This window comes from Carettochelys insculpta, chromosome 7 (genome assembly GCF_033958435.1).
Source record: "Carettochelys insculpta isolate YL-2023 chromosome 7, ASM3395843v1, whole genome shotgun sequence".
NCBI lineage: Eukaryota > Metazoa > Chordata > Testudines > Carettochelyidae > Carettochelys > Carettochelys insculpta.
In genome coordinates this window covers 56,678,635-56,698,358 of record NC_134143.1, presented here as the reverse complement: position 1 = coordinate 56,698,358, position 19,724 = coordinate 56,678,635, and the positions used below count along the sequence as shown (strand labels likewise).

Below are 19,724 nucleotides of genomic sequence, written 5' to 3'. Positions count from 1 at the left end.
GAATACAGTAGAAGTAATCTCAAAAAATAGAAGTTATTCTTCTATGAAACCTTGATATCATCCTTAAAATTAATAAAAAAAAATCTGTTACATTGAATTTTACAGAAAAATAAAATTAAGCCATTAATTTAAAAAACTTCTTGTAGCTGACAGAAGTTTACTCACCGACAACGTCTAGATGGTATGTGTGATTGATGGATCCATATTCATTTTCTACTATACAAGTATAATTTCCCTTGTCAGATGGGACTACACTCTCCATAATGAGACTCCAGTGCTGGTTTCGTACCTGATAGGATTTCAATAAGAGTATTTTAAAAAGTTGATAGCACAATTTTGTACTTATCTTTCCCACATAAAAGGAAGGCTTTTTTTCTCATTACACCAATGTTTTAAAAGCCACTGCAGTGCTGGATTGACAGTTCTGGATCCTTTTATCTAGTTCCAAAATCCTTTTATATATGCATATAGAGCAGCTACAGCATAGACAGCAGCAGTGAATGCTGGCACATCCTCCTTCACCAAGGTACTTCATCCTCACGATGAAAAAATAATCTTCACTGCACATTCAGTCTTAGCCTTTCTGTTTTAACTGATGCCACAATTATTCCCATTTGTAATTATGATTTTATACTGTAGACAACATTCCAGGAGAAACTGAATTTAGCTTACCAAGATGTTTTACATCTGCCTCCAGCCTACATCTGATGGTATTGGCCATATTCCTCTAGCAACCCAGGCTGGATTTTTCCAACGATTTCAATGGCTTTGTATCTCACTAACTATCCCATTACATATATAGAGTTGATATGGAGCAAAACTCGAAAAGAAGTGCATTAATAATCACATAGTTGTTCCATTATTTTAGAATTCTACTTTGTATCACCAGAGAATCTTTTGAACAAAACTGTTCTAAAAAATTCGTATCGGGCATAAAATATAAGGCCACCTGAATGTTGCAATGACAGCCTTTGGGAGATTAAAAATAAATGTATGTTGGAATTTTTAAAAAATCAGTGGTATTATGAAATTTAACATATAATATGAAAACAAACCTTCCAACTTTTATATCCAGTGAAGAAATTTCTGTTCAATTCCATAAACGATAAATGTATCCTAAAGATTACACCCAAGATCTGCCTTGCCCTACCCCTGCCTCATCAATGAACTGCCATGCTTACCATAGTGAAGTGCTGTAGACATGACTCTGAATCATTTTCATCATAAAAATGAAAAAAAAAAAGAATTCTCCGATTCATAATTTTGTCTTCTAGAACAATGTTTAGGGGTTAGAGTGTCAGCTACTACACATCAAAAAGAAGCTTAGTGGTGAAAATATGTAGGTATGAAATACTACGTTTCTTTTAATTATTATACTGGTCTTTATCTGTCAGGAAGAGACTAGTGGTTGTCAATACTGCACCTATGGTGCTATACTCTCATAAAGAGCTTTGCTCTTTTAAGCACCTAAACAGATATTTTGTTTTCTTTACATTTTTCTACATATCCTGTTGCCCCCTCCAGTGTTCAGCCATTTTATATGAGTGAACTATCAGCTCTGTCCAAGCCTCTTGGCCTTGCCTGGTGCCGCCACAGCTAGTTATTACCCGCCAGGAAATAGCCACTTGGGCTGTGTGGTTTAATAAGGCCAAATCCAGAAAGAAACTCCAAGCCTATGTGAATGGCCTAAACACTGATCAAACCACTCAAAATCTCCACAGAGTACATGACCAGCATCTTCAGCCCTTTCATTCATCTGGACAGCCGTTGCAGCTGCCAAATGGGAGGGAGTTGGGATCTTTGGATTCATAATAAGAATAGACATAATGATAATGTGTTGGGCCTGGTGAGATTTCCCCCTACACCTACGCTTTGCACATAATTACCTTAGAGCTCTGCTCCACAGGTCTTCAGGGAACATGGAGTACCACACACTGGTTCTCCGATGGCTTAATCTGCCACTGCAGTGGAAAAGTACTTCGAGCTTTCTACCCTGGCAATGAGGCCTGTTCAGAATTTGTCCCTAAGGGTGAAATTCAAACCTTTGCAGACACACAGCTACACCTATGCACCATTTACTGTGTGATAAGTGGCTTAGAGTGTCTGAGTGGGCTCTGTGAAAAGTTGTTAATTTTTTCTGCATGAATATCATTCTCCTAACTGTTCACAATATAACATAGTATAATAATATGATAACTATTAGATGTTTTACGTTGCAAAGCAGTTTTTCACATTTAGAGTTTGGGGTCGGAAGAATGCTGTTGTTATATTGCCAATCAATAGTGGTAGCTTTACCCACGTACTTTGGATGCTCTTCTGATTCCTGGCCTCTACTGGGAGAAAGAAACATGCAAAGTTCTCTCTGCTTTTTGCCTTGTCAGATTATATAGTCAGATTACTTCCCTGAACACAGCAAAAACTTTCAGCTCACAGTCTCCAAACAGGACAGATTGTAGCCCCACAAAACAAACAGCTATTCAAGTGTTTAATTTGGGAAGAAAATACAATCAATTGTGTAATTTTGGATAGGAAACTATGGCTTATAGCTAATATGCAAATGTAATGGAGCTCAGTCTGAAAAAGCAAACATATAATCTTTTACCCAAGAGGAGAGAAATAGTGTATCTCCTGATTAGACACACAATTTAAGCCTTTTGAAGATAAACTAATCAGCTGCTATAGATGCCCAAAGCATTTGTGACGTGTCCCAGAACAAGATTTTTGGCTGTTGACTTGATTTACCTTGTTGGCTCATTGCCTCCACATTAAAAAAGGAATGGTGAAAGCTATTTTCCTACACCAATGGAAATTCTCCTAATGAAGATTACTGCCTGGTTAATTATAATCATCCCTGTACTCTAGCAGGTCAGCCAGAACATTCTAAGGCAATGTCTCCTAAATTGAGTTTCTCAGAAAAAATAAGGGTTCTGTGAGAAAATGATCGAGGATCATCAACCTATGGCTCTGCAGCTGCACGCAGCTCTCAGGAGTCATTTGCGGCCCTGGACGTTGCCACCACTGACTCCTCTGCAGCTCCCTGCCCTTCCGCCACTGAAACTACACAACTAAATTTAATTGGTTTAATGGCTGGCAGGCCAGCAGGAGTGATCCCGACAGTAAACAAACTGAATTTAGTTCCATTATATCAGCGGCAGCAGGGCAGGGAGCTGCAGACGGCCCCGCACTGGTGCGTGCACAATGGGGGCCAGATGGGCCCTGTGTTTCCTGTGTCATCCTGGCCTTTCATTTGCTGTGACTGGCCTCTTGCATTTCCATAGGGTGGCCAATGAAATCAGGCCCTTGGGACTAGAGTCGGAGAAGCAGTGGTGGCTAAGGTAGGTTCATCCACTATGTGGGGTGAGATAACGAGTGGAGCTAACTCGTTTGGGTTTAGGCTGGGGGCCTCTTTGGGTGGATGGGTTAGTCCCCAGGGACCAGTTTGGGGCTGAAGTAAGTTAATCCTGGGGATGGGGGGCAGGTTGGGGCTGCAAGGGTTTAAGCCATATATGACTGTTATTAGGGGTTCCACAAAATTCTTTCAAGTTTAAAAAGTATCTGTGGCCAAATAAAATTGGGAAACAATGTTCTAAGGTAACCTATCTTAATCTGTGAGCTACGAGGGCCTGGGAGTGAAACTGGCCCCCGTGCAGAAGGCCAGGTCAAGATCTAAACAGACCTTAATTGCCGTTTAAAAGGTCAAAATCAGGCCTGTGTGGGTCTATGTAGTATATAAGTCTGGTGTTAGCCTTCATGGGGGTGAACTGTATCAATGAATCTGAGTAACTCCAGTGACAAAGATTCAGTAACTCTTTGGAAGAACATTCCATTCCTTTATTAATCTTTAGCTAGGAAACCTGTCATACCATCCACCTTCAACATTTTCTTGCCCATTTTAACCCTACTATTTCTAGAGATATCTCCCTAATGCTCTCTTTAAGGTTGAGTCCCTTCAAGTTATTTCACATACACCCTCTTCACACCAAGATTAACCAGCTTTACTGTCCTGCACTTTATCCACTTTGTCATGGCCTCTTCTTGAATCAGGGCACCCCAAGGGGGCTGCAATACTCTAAACCTGCTTGAATTGCAGCTGCATATAGAGGATTATCACATCCTGCTCTATAATGTTTCACAGCTATACCCTATTGTGAGCTGACATGTATAATTTATAATCCAGCACTCAGGTTAGTTTTATCTTGGTATTTTTGCTGTCCAAGCACCTTCTATTCATTTTATAGTCAAGCTTTGGAATTTTCCTTCCCTCCCCACCATATGCCACCTTGCATTTTTCCAGGTTGCATTCATTTTCTTGCTATGCTAACCCTTACCGTAACATCAGCTGCAATTTTTTCTACTGTCTCTGCCATACCATTAATGAAAATAGGATTTAACACTGACCCTTGCATGACCCTCAATGAACACTTCTACAGATCAGTGAAGTGCTATTTTTGCTTAGTCTGTCAGAAGGTTTTTGACTCATGACCTAGTAACACTACTGCAGCTAATTCAATTTTTAAAAATAAAATCTTACAAGGCACCCTATCAAAACTGTACAAATTCACCTTTACACGAATAGGTAACCGAAACTGCTTCAATGTGGATAAAACCAAAACATAACATTTAGTAGTGCTGGTCAGAAAATGGGATTCCCTTACCCCTCTGACCTCACCCACACAGAGAAAATATTGATTATTCAGAAACATAGGGAAAAAATTGTTAAAATAAAAAAACTTTTGACTGAAAAAATCAATCATTTCTACACAGCAATGCTTCTAAGATGCCTCATCAGAGGTCACTGTTATAGAGCATTATCAGTGATGTAGTCTGATTAATAAACCTAACCCATGACACAGAATAGGAGGTGTGAGCCAACTGAACTACAGCTCCCATGAGGCACTGCAGCAGCTTTTCAGAATTAAAAGACTTTTACTTTGAGGGTGTTTAGTTTTTGAACAAAAGTCAAAATCTTCTGCAGAAATCAGTTATTTAAAAAATGGTTAGTCAAAAAATCCAACAATCTAATGAAAAACAGAACTGAGAGAAAATGTTTGACAAGCCCTAACATTAAAGAAGATGTGTGCTGAAACCTGGCGACAATGAGAATAGACTGCTGTGTGCCAGAGTGAAACAGATGGGTAGAAAAACAAGCATTGAGAGCCCTCAAACAATGGCAATGTCATATTGTTTATCTTCCTCTGAAAATATTGGGGGAGAAAAACTAAAGAGAGGAAAGAAAAGATAATAGTGGTGAATACACAATTAAATTGTTCACAGAGACAAACTTATATTCTTCAGTGACATTACACTTGCACTATGCCTGCCAGACAGAGAAAGCAGGCAAATGTTCTGTTTTAATTTAAGTGAAAATTTGTTCACTACATAGGTTTGGCCACCAAGCATTAATAACTACCCCTTCCACGGCTCCAGCTGATACCTAACTGAGATGACTCATTAGCACAAAAATTTTTAGCCCCTGTATGGCTATGTCTACATTAGCCCCAGAATTTCAAAAGGGGCATGATAATGAACCTAATCAAAAGATGCTCATGAGGCACTGCCATGAATATACAGCATCTCATTAGCCTAATGGTGGCTGTGGCACTTTGAAAGTGCTGCTTTTGATCGCGCATGGCTCGTATACACGGGGTCCTTTTCAAATCCCCTTTTCAAATGCTTAATAGGAATAAGTGATTTTTGAAGTGTGCAGGGTCCTTTCGAAAAGGAACCCATATAGATGAGCCGCACGTGATTGAAAGTGACGCTTCTGAAGTGCCATGGCTGCCATTATGCTAACGAGGTGCTGCATATTCATGGTAGTGCCTCATGAGCGTCTTTTGATTAGGTTCACTATCATGCCCCTTTCAAAGTTCTGGGGCTAGTGTAGACATAGGCTGTGAGCTTAAGATATGTCATCTAAATTGCTGAAACATTGTGTTTCCTTATTTCCACATACAGGATGTGAATTCAGACTAGTACCCCAAAATTCAGATCCAGATGTCAAAGCACTCTACCCCTCCCACTGTTCAGATCTGCGGATTCTGTTGGCCCCAATTACAAGATGATGTCTAGTCAGCAAATTAGATTTTGAACTGGGATTCTAAACCCTTCCAAAATTTATGAGGTTTTCAGATACACGGGATGCAAAGCAAAATACAATGTAAATACTAAAAGGGAGTCTGAACCAAACCCCTGAAACCCATGGCTCCGTATCAGAAACAGACCAATTAGGCTGGGTCTACGCTTACCTTGAATATCGACAGCTGCTATGCAATTTTACGCACACCAACTGTGTACCAAAAATCAATTTTGCAGCTGTCGACATTCGTCCCTGTCCTCACTACAGAATGATGGGAGCACTCATTCTGTCAGCATTCCTTAAACTTGCCAGCTCGCAAGGAGTTCCAGGGTCGACACTGACCCCGGAATACACTATTTCACACATGCACGAAACGTGACCCCAAAAGACCAAACCTAAGCTTTCGATCTTCCGCAGCAAGTCTAGACCCAGCCTTAGTCATGTATCAAGTAGTACAGAATCAAAATATTTTACCATTTCCATACCATGGATATTCAGTTCCACAGAACTAGGGCAAAAGTTACACAGAAAAGCCATTTACTTTTAATGTTCTTACAAATTCAAAAGTATTTGATTATCCTGTATTTACCCAAGCTTAACTTAAATGTGTGAAAAGGGCTGTAGAGATGTAGTTTATCAAACCATGGATCAGAGGGGTAGCCGTGTTAGTCTGGATCTGTAGCAGCAACGAAAGGTCCTGTGGCACCTTATAGACTAACAGAAAAGTTTAGAGCATGAGCTTTCGTGAGTTAACTCACTTCTTCAGATGCTGGTCCTGGAAATCTGCAAGGCCAGGTATAAATAGGCCAGAGCAAGGCTGGGGATAACGAGGTTAGCTCAGGCAGGCAGGCTGAGTTATATTGTCATCAGTAGATCTGGAGGTGTGAACTCCAAGAGAGGGGAAGCTGCTTTTGTATTTAGCCAGCCATTCACAGTCTTTGTTTAATCCTGAGCTGAGGGTATTGAATTTGCAGATGAATTGTAGCTCAGCAATTTCTCTTTGGAGTCTGTTCTTGAAATTTCTTTGCTGCAGGATAGCTACTTTTAAATCTGCTACTGTGTGTCCTGGGAGATTGAAGTGCTCTCCTATGGGTTTTTGTATATTGCCATTTCTGATGTCTGATTTGTGTGCATTTATTCTTTTACATAGAGACTGTCCAGTTTGGACATGGATGTGGCAACAAACACTTGTTAAACAGTAACAACTGATGGAAGTAAATTTGCTTTCTGGGTGGTATACAGAAAAGGGTCTTGTGATCTCACAAAGCGTATATTTTCTCAAAGTACCCAATGAGAAATTACAAAATCTCTTCAGAGGACCTAGAGAATGCCATAGTCATTGCAGAGGAGGCTCAAAAAGGCTTAGAAAAGCAAGACGGGGACCTTATTACTATCATATGAACTCTGAGTATATCATGAACACTATAAAAGGTTACCTTCCCAGGTGTTGAAAAGCAGAGTTACTCACTGTGGAGGCATTCCCTTCTGGAGCCTGCCTCCCTGCACACAAATACCCATTCTACTACCATGCTTGTGGGAAAACTGACTCTGAAAACACCTCAAAGGGAAAAAGTACTGGGTTACGCCATCTGATGGTGATAAGAGGAAAAAATAATAGATTCCTTAGGGCCTGTCTTCACTCACCCAAAAACTGAGGCTCAGTAGAATGATCTCCAATGGTTCAATTTTGGTCTAGTAAGGACCCACTAAACTGACTGCTGACGGCGCCCCGTTAAACCTTGCACTCCATTGGGTCATGAGGAGTAAAGGAAGTTGACCGGAGAGTTTCTCCCATCAACCTCCCACAGCAGGGGTGCTACAGAAGTGTGACCTAAAGCACGCTGACTCCAGCCCTACGCTATTGTCATTAACTTAGGTCAGCTTTCTCCGGTAGTGTAGACCTAGCCTTAATTCAAGAGGGAATATATCTATGCGGGGAGGAATGGAGGATCAGTAAACAATTTCACATTTTCCTTCTGTTTGTTTGTTCTTTTATCTCCACAGATAATTGGCTTTGCCAGAATAAAAAAGTGCAGACTATTATGTCAAGTAGCAATGCAAGATGTAGAAGTTGTCTTCTAACCATTCTAGATCAGTTTATTCTTTCCTGGATACCTTGAATATAAAATTCTACAGCAGGCAGATTTTACATATTTTAGCCCCAGAAAGGCTTCACATACAATGCAATTTAAAAAGTCAGCACACGATGCTGTCGTGCCTGGTTGGAGAGCCAGCAATATTTTAAAAAAAAATGCTGAGGTAGCAAAAAGCATACTAACCCTTAGTTGATGGCAGGATGAAAACTTTTTCAGACTCCAGGAATTATTTTAAATAAATGGAAAACACCTCCCAAAAATCTTCTGGAGCATCAGTCTGTAATACTGAGTACAACTTACTCCAGTTACTAGGACCACTGTCATAATCCAGGCCAGTGGTCACCACCTAACTGGTAGATCCTAGAGCCTCTGACAAGTAATCCTGACTGGCTTGGCTATCAAGTGTCAGGACGTCAGCTGCCCCTCCCTTATTACAGTGCTCCTCCTAACCTCTACCTTGGAGCTGCCCCACCAGGACCCTCCCACTTGCTGTGCGGGGTGGGGGAGGCAGGAGAAAGGGGTTCTGAGGTCAGAGTGTTGCCAATCCTGTGCCTCACTTCCATGGAAGGTGGGGGCGGCGGGGAAGACAAAACAGGACTTGGGATGGAGGGAGCATGCTGGCAGATGCTCCTACTTTTAAATGCATTGAGCATACTTAAAGGGCAATGTGAATTCGTCATTCTCCTGGAAGAAGCTGGCATGTCTCTGTGGTACGTGGTCTCCATACAATGCCCTTGCCTGCCAGCACAGCCTCCTCACCGCCCCCCCACCCCCCAACCCTTTGCAGTTCCCATCGGCCGGGAATGAAGATCCATGACCAAAAGCAAATGTGAGAGTGGTGACTGTGAACAGGAGACACTGAATGGAATCCCCTGTCCATCCCCACCTGGAGCTGTTGTTGGACATGCTGGACACTTTTGGGATGCCAGGGAGGGGGGTGAGCCTGCCTCAGCCCCAGTCCACCACCACCCAAGTGCCACCTGAGTAAATGGTGACCAACTGGAGCCTCCATCCTGAAACCCTGTCCCAGATCTGAGCCCCCTCCTGAACCCAAACTCCATCCCAAAACTTGCACCCTAACCCCTGCCCCAGACTCAGCCCAAAGCCCCTCCCACATTCTAAATCTGTCGGCAGCAAGACCAGCACTCGCACCCTCCTGCAGTTCAACATGGTGAAAGCAAGTGAAGATGGGGAAGGGAAGGAGCAGGGGATGAGCATGGCAGGGTCTTGGAGAAAGAGGGGCAAGGGTGGGCATTAAAGAAGAGGTGAGGAAGGAGGCGGGGCAAGGTTTGAGGTTAAATCCTGGATTGCAGTTAAATTCAAAGAAGTGATTTTGTGCTTAAAAGCGTTAGAGATCTTGGCTGAAGATAACTGTCGCAAGTAGGAAGATCACTCATTGGAAGACAAATGATGAATATGAAATGACCTGGGGCCATTTATTTGATATATCCTTGCTTTAAGAAATCATGATACCACACTTTTTAATCTCTTAATCTTAAAAGTGCGTTGGACATTTTATGATTTAGGCTTATAGGAATACAATTCATTTGTTCTTACATCAGTTTCAGGAATGTGTGTTTGCAATATTGCACGGGGCCAGGTGGCTGTCAGGTATATTTGCATTTTTTACACATCTTTTTACACACATGTTCAAAAATACATATATCAGATTTCATCAATCTGAGGAGGGAAGAAGTCCAGCTCCCACCTTAGAGCAAGCACCTTGGTTCTTGTGTTCTAGTCTTGGCTCTGCCTCTAACTCAGTGTGTTACCTGGAGTAAGTGACTTAATTTCTCTCAGTTATTTCAAGCGTGTGAAAGTGCTTTGGGATTCTCAAATAAAAAGTGCTACAGTCTCAGTATGAGACGAATGAAATGCCAGGACAGACGGCTAGTCTAATCTCTCTCACACAGTAAAAAGAAAACCCTTAAATGATGAATCCAGAGGAAAAAGGAGAAAAACATGTGAGGAAGTATCTGCCCCATTCCGTGATATTATTATACGGTATGCTAATTTACATGAAATTGCATAAATCATACTGAATGCAGAAGTTTTATGGCTCAAAGCCAATATATTCACTTCTCAATCCGAGAAATATGAAGCAGTCTAATTAGATGCTCAAAAAAGTCTTTGCATGCAAGAAGACATTTCCTTATCAAAGCAATATTCAGGAGCTTTCCTAGAGGTGCTGACATGAAGTGCACGCAAACTGCCATGGATGAGTGATTTTTTTTTTTTTAAAACAGAAGTCTACCTGCAAATACACCCTTAACGAAGGCTTCCCCTATGTTCTCATCTGCAGACAAAGAACTGTGCTCAATGGGGAAATTATGATTCTTGTGCAAATACTTCTCCTCAAACATGTTCAATCCAGCATATGAACAAATTCATGTTTGACAAGGCCAAATTCTGACTTCAGACCTGACCTGCTCCAGAGGTTAAAGGCTACACACTATGCCAGTGCACTAGCTGCCCCACCTAAACCTTCCTTTTAATCAGTAACTACTGGTCAGGACAGAAACTTCTAATCTTCAACTATTTAAAATTCAAACAAAGCCTTGTAAGTAAGTCAGTAATTGCTGTTACTTTCCCTCAAACTTTGCTTCCCATTTCAGTTTCACAGACCGTAAACTCCTCAGGAAAAAAACGACTTTTGATTTCCAATCCTTCATTCATTAAAACCTTTGTAATCAGCAGTGCAGATTGTTCTATTTAACAATGCAGTCGAATGCACTCTAGTCCAGAACACTAGAGCTGAAAGCTTGGGCTGCTAAGATCTCATCTATAAAAAGGCATGTTTTGGAAAGTTATTTTTCTCTTAGTTTTCCAAATAAGCCCACAAAAAGTATCTTCAAATATGTTTATATTCTCTCAGATTGAGTTTGTAAAAATATACACATCAAAAACTCAGGTCACGAACTAAATAACAGAAGAAAGGCAGGATGAACTAATTTTCTTCAGAGGGCTTATTGTGATTCTAAGCCTGCTCCAAAGTCCTTTGACAACCTTTCTATACACTTTCATAGATACACTTAAAAATTGATGGTACAAAAACAAAGTTGCAAACCTTGGATCAGACGCTTATTTGAAATGAGAAATGGCAAAGTAACAAAAGGCAATCTTACCTTGTATCCACCAATGCGATGCTCCTGTTTAAATTCTTTTCCATTCTTCAACCATCGCATAGTCGGCATTGGGTTTCCCATAGCCGGACAACGAAATTTGACAGTGTTAGCTGCTGGGACCGCGTGTAATCTTTTCTCCATTTTGTCAGTATGTGTCCAGTAGGGTGGTCCTGTTTCCATAAATAAATAAATAAATAAATAAATAAATAAATAATCTACAAACTGTTCTGAGCTCTACAAACTGTTCTGAGCTCTCTTCCCACTGCCAGAAGGTTTTCAGCTTGGTTTTGCATGAAATGTCTGGGGGATACAATGTGGTTTAGAGTTAGCACATAAGTAGGGCTCACATGCTTCTGAGTTCTAAGCACAGTTCTGCTACTGACTCACTAGAATTAAGAGACCTTCACCTTTAATTTACTTCACCAAGTTTTAAAAGTTACAAAGATCCAAAATGTGGGTGATATTACATATCGGGGGCAAATCTGGACTCAGTTCATTTTTTTCTATGTATTTTGAATGTCCACAGCTCAGTTAACAGTACTTCCTATGTTGGGAACATGAAATATTTGAAAAGATGCAGGTGGCTGAACAAGTCAAGTTTACCAACACAAAGAGGCAAACGCTGCCCAAGGATGCTCTTTGCACAAGCTCACCTCTAGAGGCTTTGCAGAATGGTGGTCTCAACATGGATTTGGAGGACAGCCAGACTCAAGCTGACACAACTGTATTTCATGCTCTCTCATCAGAACGTAACTCTGTGTGTGTGTGTGTATACACGTGCATGTGCGCGCACGCAAGAACACTTTTGATGTCTAAAAACTGGACTTCTAATATGTCAGGTACCAAAATCATAAATGTCATTAAAAAAAATGAAGACAATCGGCTTGTTTTTACCAAGTTAATGATGAGTTTGTGGGAAAAAAGAAAACACATAAAAGCATACACAGATAAATAAATAGCTGATTTCCATGACTCATGAGCACCAATTAGCACCAGCTATATAAGCATGCACAGTACCGGTTTCCACACACAGTTTGTCAATTCAACCCAGTTTTGAACTACTCTAACATCTCTGCAATATTGGATCGAATTCTCTCAAATGGAGTGTATATGACTTGGGCTAAACTGTATGGTGGTTTCATGACACAGTTTTCATTAAGCCATGGTACCTATTTCAAAAAAAATCACAATCTGTTTAAAGTAGGAAACTTTAATATATTTTATAATGTCTTCTTCCGGAAATCAATCAGATTAGCATGGAATTTTTAGGACAAAGGGGGTCTAAAAAAATAACCACACTTTGCTCAGCTCTGTTTCATTTCCTTCATTAGCAGGCTAGTAACTCCACTATAAATAAACTCTTCCGTTCTTCAAATATTTATGGCACTTCTTACGATTGGGAAAAACACAGAAATCCTGTGACCCCCCTCAAAACAAAAATACAGCTGGACAGAAATACAAGAATAAAATCTTTAACAGCCTCTCCTCTATAAAGAAAAACATTCCAAAAGCAAGTCTTAAAATGATGCTAGATAGGATGGGGCGGGGGGAGGTTTAGCCTGAAGAACCAATTAGTGTTAAAATTAATGTACTAGAAAAGCAAAGCAAATTTGCACCTGCAGTTGAAACATAAAATTGGGTAACTTTTAAGCATTTGGAATTAAACTGCAGAAAAAAGAAATTGCTAAATGAGGCAAAGCGAATAAGGATGCAGAGGAAAGCAGCATTAATGTTACTGGCTAAAAACAGTATTACCCGAGCACACCAAAGACCCCTTCAACAAATTGAAGAGGTAAGACCAAAGGAATTTACTTCAGTTTGCAAAAAGTGAATTACATTAAAACTGCATCAAGCAAAGGGAGAACTGCATTAAAGTACTAATACATAAAAAGAATATTTTCTCTGCACCATTACACCTATTCAACTAGGTAGTACAATGTGATCAAACAGATATGCTCACTGGGCCAAATCCAAGATTTCTGAAGTCAGATTAAACTTGATTTGCACAGTCTACATACCTACCTGGCCATTTATTTATTCCAGGCTCCTTGCAGTGATAGCTGAGAACCAATAAAGAGCTCAGTGCATGCAAGCCTTCCTATGATTGTAGCACCTTCCCAGCAGATTCACAGCCAACACTGTACCTCAACTTGGAAGGATTCAACTTTATTAGTAAATGTCAGAAAAGATTGATTTCACACACAAAATCCAATGTATTTCGATTGAAAATAGCCAACTTTTAAAAATAGCCAAAGTTTTAAAAATGTGGCTTGAGAGTTTATTATAGCTTGTTTCAAAGATATTTATTTTGTATTTTTTGACACGAGATGTTCACAGTTTGGCCATGTCTACACTACCCCTCCCTTTCAGAAGGGGTATGTAAATGCAGAACTTTGAAAATGCTAATGAGGCACTGATACGAATATTCTGTGCCTCATCTGCATAATGGTAGCCACCGGGAGTATTGCAAGTGTTGCTTTCGAATTGCAAACTAGTCAAGTAGATGGGAACCCCCCGATTTGGAAAGCACCCTTCTTCCCAAAAAAAACTTGGAAAGAAGGGTGCTTTCGAAAATGGGTTTCATTTCGAAGGAACCCCAGTTATACAGCTAGTTTGCAACAGGAAAGCAGCACTGTTGGATGCTCTGGGTGACCATCATTATGCAAATGAAGCACTGAATATTTATACCAGAGCCTCATTAGCTTTTTTGAACTGCTGTATTTACATACCCCTTCCGAAAGGGAGGGATAGTGCAGACCTGATCTTTGTGCTTTAACAGGTATAAAGCTTTCAGTGTTTGAACCGCAGCATCTATTGTCATTAAATAATTCACGTCTGACCCTCCATAATTTTCTGCAATGGCGAAAATTTAAAAATATATAAAAAGGAAAAAGCTTCAAAATAAACACTGATAGGACCAATCCAAAATACCAAAAATCAAATTCAAATTCTGCCAGGCCCAATGATAACACAGGGGTTGTAGTCATGTCCCCTTCATACACTGACTCAAGCTCTGAACGTGGGAGAGTGCATGTGTATTCACTAAGTTTGCAGCTACCCCAGAATTGCAGAACCTCCCCTCTTCCACACTGTCAGGAAGGAAACTGCAGGGGTGCCCTGCACCACAATTTACAGGGCTGGACTGAGTCCTCCCGGGAACCTTCTTTGCAGAATATTCCTCCCAGCATAATGGAACCAAGGCAATCAAGATCAAGACCTTAGTTGGAAGGATGACCCCCAAAACAATGCCTGTTTGTGCAATGAGATTACTAGTTAATTAATATACTTCTACTGAACTAAAACAGATTATTTCATGTTAATAATCAATCCTTCAAAGTGCTTTGTGGTATTTCCTTAGACAATCATTGAGAGCTATTTAGCAACGTACCATTAAAAAAAAAACAGAAATAAAACAAAGACACACCAGCCTTTACAGACATGTAATAGCCACTGAGATTTTGTTTTGGTTTCTTAAGGAGAAGAAATCAAAGAAAAGCAAGGTAGTTTCCCTTTTGTTCTATATTAACTTTTGACCAAAAGTGCTTTTAACTGACTTTGGAAAAAATAATTTTTACCAGATCTACTAAATCCAAGAATCAATATAAGTTAAATCATCTACAGGAGCTTTTTATGAGCAATATTAAATACATGCTCTCTTTGTTGACTGACCAGACACTTGAATGTACAGTAAACTCTTTCATATCCAGCAGCTCCAGGATCAGGAGATTGACAGATATTCAAATATTATGGATAACAGAATTCTACCTAGCAAACGCATAACACTAAAGAAAAAACAAGATTAGATATTAAGAAACAACAGAATTTATGCAGAGTACTTTACTTACCAATGATAAACTTATACTGTATTTATTTGCATTTACTTTCACTATACTGTACATATTGAAAACATAACAAAATTTACTTATGGTAAAAATGTCAGTTATTTGAGAGTTCTGGATAATAGACTTCTGGATATGAAAGAGTTTACTGTATACTGATAGTTACAGTACATAAAGTTTAAAGTTCACAGTAAAGTAACAGTATACATACTAGATGAACTGGTGTGTATTACGGATTACTTTTAGAAGTCTTGTTAGCTAAGAAAATGTTCTGCTGACTCGATCAGCATTGATTACATACATGTTAAAGCTAGTCAGGCAAATCCTGCACATGTAGACAAATGCTTCAGGATCTATGGAGTTCCACAAAAAGTGTCCAACAAAGACAAACATAAAAGATGTCAACTACACTGAAGCTTGACTAAGAATCACCCCCAGCAGACGTCACCCTACTTTAAGCAACCACGTCAAAGTATCCCTGAAGTTTCCAGTACAATTGAATTGGACCTTTAATTAAAGACCACTCTTACTAAACATCCAAATTTTGATGCTCCCTTCAGAAGGTTTCTGCTCTCTGAAGTTTGATTCATTTGTACATTTTTTAAAAGGCAGACATCTATAGGTCTAAATATATAGCTTATCTTTTTGGATATTCTTTACATTTCAAAAGGAAGACTCAAGGTTTAAAAACAGGTTTTTCAAACCAAATCCTCATAATGCCAATATACTATTATTAAGCTGAAAGGAAGTGATATAAAATGAGATGGAGACCAAGGAACTGTATGCTCACAGGACTGAGTTGGGATATGTTGCCTTTCATGTACTAGAATTCAGTCCAAGTTAGAAGGGACCTCCTGGATAGGCGGTCAGTGGCCCATGTGAAAAGACATATGGTGACCTCTGTCCATTTCTTCATAGACAAGTGTCCATATGACACTTATCACAACTGATACTCATGTCAGCATTCTCAGCAATGAGAACAAAGAGCTAAGACAATCCTTCAATTTGCTGACTGCTCAACTCAACTCCCACTGATGTCCATGGTGTATTAATTGTGATGCAACAAAGCACGAAATGGCAGTGCATTCTCCCACTAAGGCTAAGAAAAGCTAAATGGTGCTCAACAAGATTGGGCCCTGAAACAGCATTTGGGACCAATAACCTTGTAGACACTAGAGGTCCCCTCAAAACAAAGAGTGAGGCAGACTGTCAGGTTAGTGATGGGGAAATTTGAACTGCCATCAGTTATTCCATGGAGAAAGGATTTTACTTGCTAGTACAGTTAGCGCAGCACCACTACTCACTTAAACAAAACCTGGAAGTAATAAAAAAAACACTGAGGCTAGTGCTGGAGACAAATCTACCTTCCTTGTCTGACAGTTCAAGTATCTGTCAATATGCAAAGAATGATATATGTTGAACTTGACGCCCTCATATAAAAAATGCACATAGGCCAAAAGGGTCAAACTTAATTGTTTACATTTAGGCCCCAAATTCCACATTTAGTCCCCTAAATAAAAGCTACATGGTTTCAAAGCTGCTGAGCACTTGCAGCTCCCATGAGCTCCAACTGGATGGCTGTGTTCTTGGCACCTTTGGAAATAAAGCTGTCTTTGTTGACAAAATTACAGGCCTTCCCTTGGAAACTCTGGCCATACAAAGTATATTTGTACCCAAAGAAATGCAGAAATAGTATTTTAAAAGAGTAGTAAATGAAACGACCAAAAATGTTTGTTTTATTTTTAAGCTTCCAGGATTCAGAATGCCAGGACTTGGTTTCCCATGGAAGGCAATTTAGCCATATGCTTCCCCACCTTTTGCAAGAACCAGGAAGAAGAACTAGGAAATATGTCTCTGCAGGGCTTTCATCTGCAGGCAGGCAGAGCAATTCATGAAAACCTTATTGAAGAGAATTCTTACCAGTGGATTGTCTGCCTTATCATAGATTCTGTTTGCTTGCATTTATACCTAAAAATTGAGTGAGCTTTTATTCTGCTACATAAAAAGAGTTCATAAGCAAAATCTAAGATTATATCATCGATGCCATTTTGAGCAGCAAGAATTCAGATGAACATTGCTAATCTGCAAATGCTAAATTCTTCAGTCTTTTCACCCTCTTCTCAGCTAAGATGTAGCAGTGCCCTACGACAAAGACTTATATTACTACTGTGGCAAAATACACTGGAGGAAATATAAATAAGTAAAAATATTATATATTAAACTTGTTATATAAGCAAACAAAGAACTTTTGTGAGGCAGCAATTCCTCTTGGCTCACTTTAGTCATTCACAAAATTTGTTCCATTACAGCATCTCTCCCACAGTTATTCATGTGGTTCAGAAGCTCCACTGTCAGAAAACGACACAATTTTCTTTCAGCGAGTGTAAAACAAACTTGGAGTGATAATTTAAATATAGATGTTCCCTAAAACACGTGAGGAAATTACATTCTCATGTGAGTTTGCTATATTTCACTAGCTTTCTCTGTGACGCTCCATATCTCTAATACAGTTGACCAACAATGGTACTTAATTTGAACGTATGTTTTAGCTCCATATATGCCACACAGCAGCTAATTGCAAAACAGCCTAAAGAATGAATATACTGCAATGAACTCTTTTATATCTAGCATTTTGTCATCCAGAACTCTCAAATAACCAGCATTTTAATCATAAGTATGTTTTAGTTACATTTTCCATAAGTACAGTATAGTGAATATAAATACACCAAGTACATAAGGCTACAGTGTACAACACTACTGTTGGTGGTAAATTAAGTGCTCTACATAAATTTTTGTTTCTTAATGTCTAATCTTGTTTTTCTTTGATGTTTATGCATTGCTAGGTATACCACTCTATTATCCAGAATATTTGAGTGCCTGGCAACCTCCAGGGCTGCTGGATATGAAAGAGTTTACTGTACTTGAGTGCTACAAAGTGTAACAATATGACATCCTTACTGTATGATCTCTCAGTAAGTTAAATATCAAATGTAGCAGCCTATGCTCTTTAAGTCAGTGACACTACAAAGTGTGCACAATGGCACACTACCAGTAATCCACAGAGATTGAATAATAAATCCATGATGCCACATAGGAAATTGATATGACTACATTTTTCTTCATAGTGATTGCTCTATTGAGTACATATTAATAATTATCTAAATAACCAAAGGAGAAGAAAGTTTAATATCCACATATAACCCACTTTCACATTAAGTGAGTGTCACAGCAGTTCATGTTTAGCTGGGCTATTAGAGAAAAAATTTTCCTGTGATCAAATCCTGCAGTCTTCACTCCAAGAATAAATCCCACTGTCTTTAAATCCATCAATTGTCTCCAGTAGAATTTATGGCTGAGTAGAGTTGAGTTAAAAATATTCCCAAACCATCTTTTAACTAACTCATTCTCAATACAGATTATTTATCTTTAGTTCGATTTCAAATCAGACACAAGAGCAGAAAATGAAAAGGAACAATAGTTTATAAAATGGGACTCCATAAAATGGCAAAGGTTAACTTTAATTTAATTTAGGAAGAAGGAAAATGACTAAAAAGTTAATGATAAACTACAACAGAAAGAACAAACCAGTAAATCAAACTGGGTATACAACAGTGTTAGTTTATTTTCATGTTACAAAGTCATGAAATAAATTACACAAGAAAACAGTTAGGAAAAAAGTTATTGCTATTTGAGATCACATGCATTTAACAGTAAAGAAACCAAGTTGTTAACAGTGCAAAAGGTTAGAAATCACACACTTTCCAACAGATCCCGCCAGTCACCTCCGGCAGTTGGCTGTTACTTACTCATGTGGTTGCTGTCATTCACAAAATCCTCCGAGCCATCATTGTCCTCTTCATCATCTCCAGATGAAAGAGCATCTGCATATTAAAGATAATCAGATCTTTTTTCATACAATGCATTTTGTAGCACACAAGATTTCCTACACTTTAGCACACCTAAACAAGGTGCATCTCAATTAGATTTTTTTTAAATATACTGAAGTTCGTGAGCACAACTCCAACCATAAAATGTGCATTACTTCTTACAAAACCAGCTAAAACGGGGTAATAATCCTGAAATTGATGTAAAGAACTAATAATAAGGCTCTTAATTACAAAAAAAAATCTATTTCTTTTCCGTTAGGATTCTTTTTTTCTTAAAATCTCTAATTGTCTCAGGAATTATGTCACTTGACAGACTGTAAGACACAGGTAACACAGCAACATGCAGAACGGTATGGTTGGTTCTAGGATATACTTCGACTTCTCATGTGAAAATGTGATCATTTAAATATATCATACAGACCTTTTTATCTTTGTAATCTCACTCTGTATAAATCTAATCCAGTAATTTAGACAAAGAGCAAAGGGTCACATCTTCAGATGGTGTAAACTGGCATAGGTCAACTGAAGTAAAAGTGTTATGCCAGTTACACCTGGTCAGGATCCAGCTCAAAGGAAAAATATTAGAAACTTTGCTATATGAAAGGCTATTTTGTGTATCCTATTTTACGTGTGACTGGACTTCTTCAAATTAGAACAGAATGTAGTTTTATACAGCACTTTTAATAGTGAAGATTGCTACT

At 39.1% G+C, this 19,724-nt stretch overlaps 1 protein-coding gene across 7 annotated transcripts in view; it reads right to left on the bottom strand.

Annotated features, from left to right (window-relative positions):
• FGFR2 (fibroblast growth factor receptor 2) overlaps nt 1-19,724 on the bottom strand; it is a 103,453-nt gene that overhangs the window by 57,921 nt on the left and 25,808 nt on the right. For 4 of the 7 annotated variants that reach the window (XM_075000523.1, XM_075000524.1, XM_075000521.1 and 1 more), the window contains exons 4-6: nt 18,943-19,017; nt 11,298-11,467; nt 166-289 (exon numbers count right to left, since the gene is read on the bottom strand). In XM_075000523.1, the coding sequence (XP_074856624.1) occupies nt 166-289; nt 11,298-11,467; nt 18,943-19,017 (369 nt within the window). The remainder of the gene's footprint in view (nt 1-165; nt 290-11,297; nt 11,468-18,942; nt 19,018-19,724) is intronic. The other 3 variants (XM_075000527.1, XM_075000525.1, XM_075000526.1) reach the window with 1 other exon arrangement.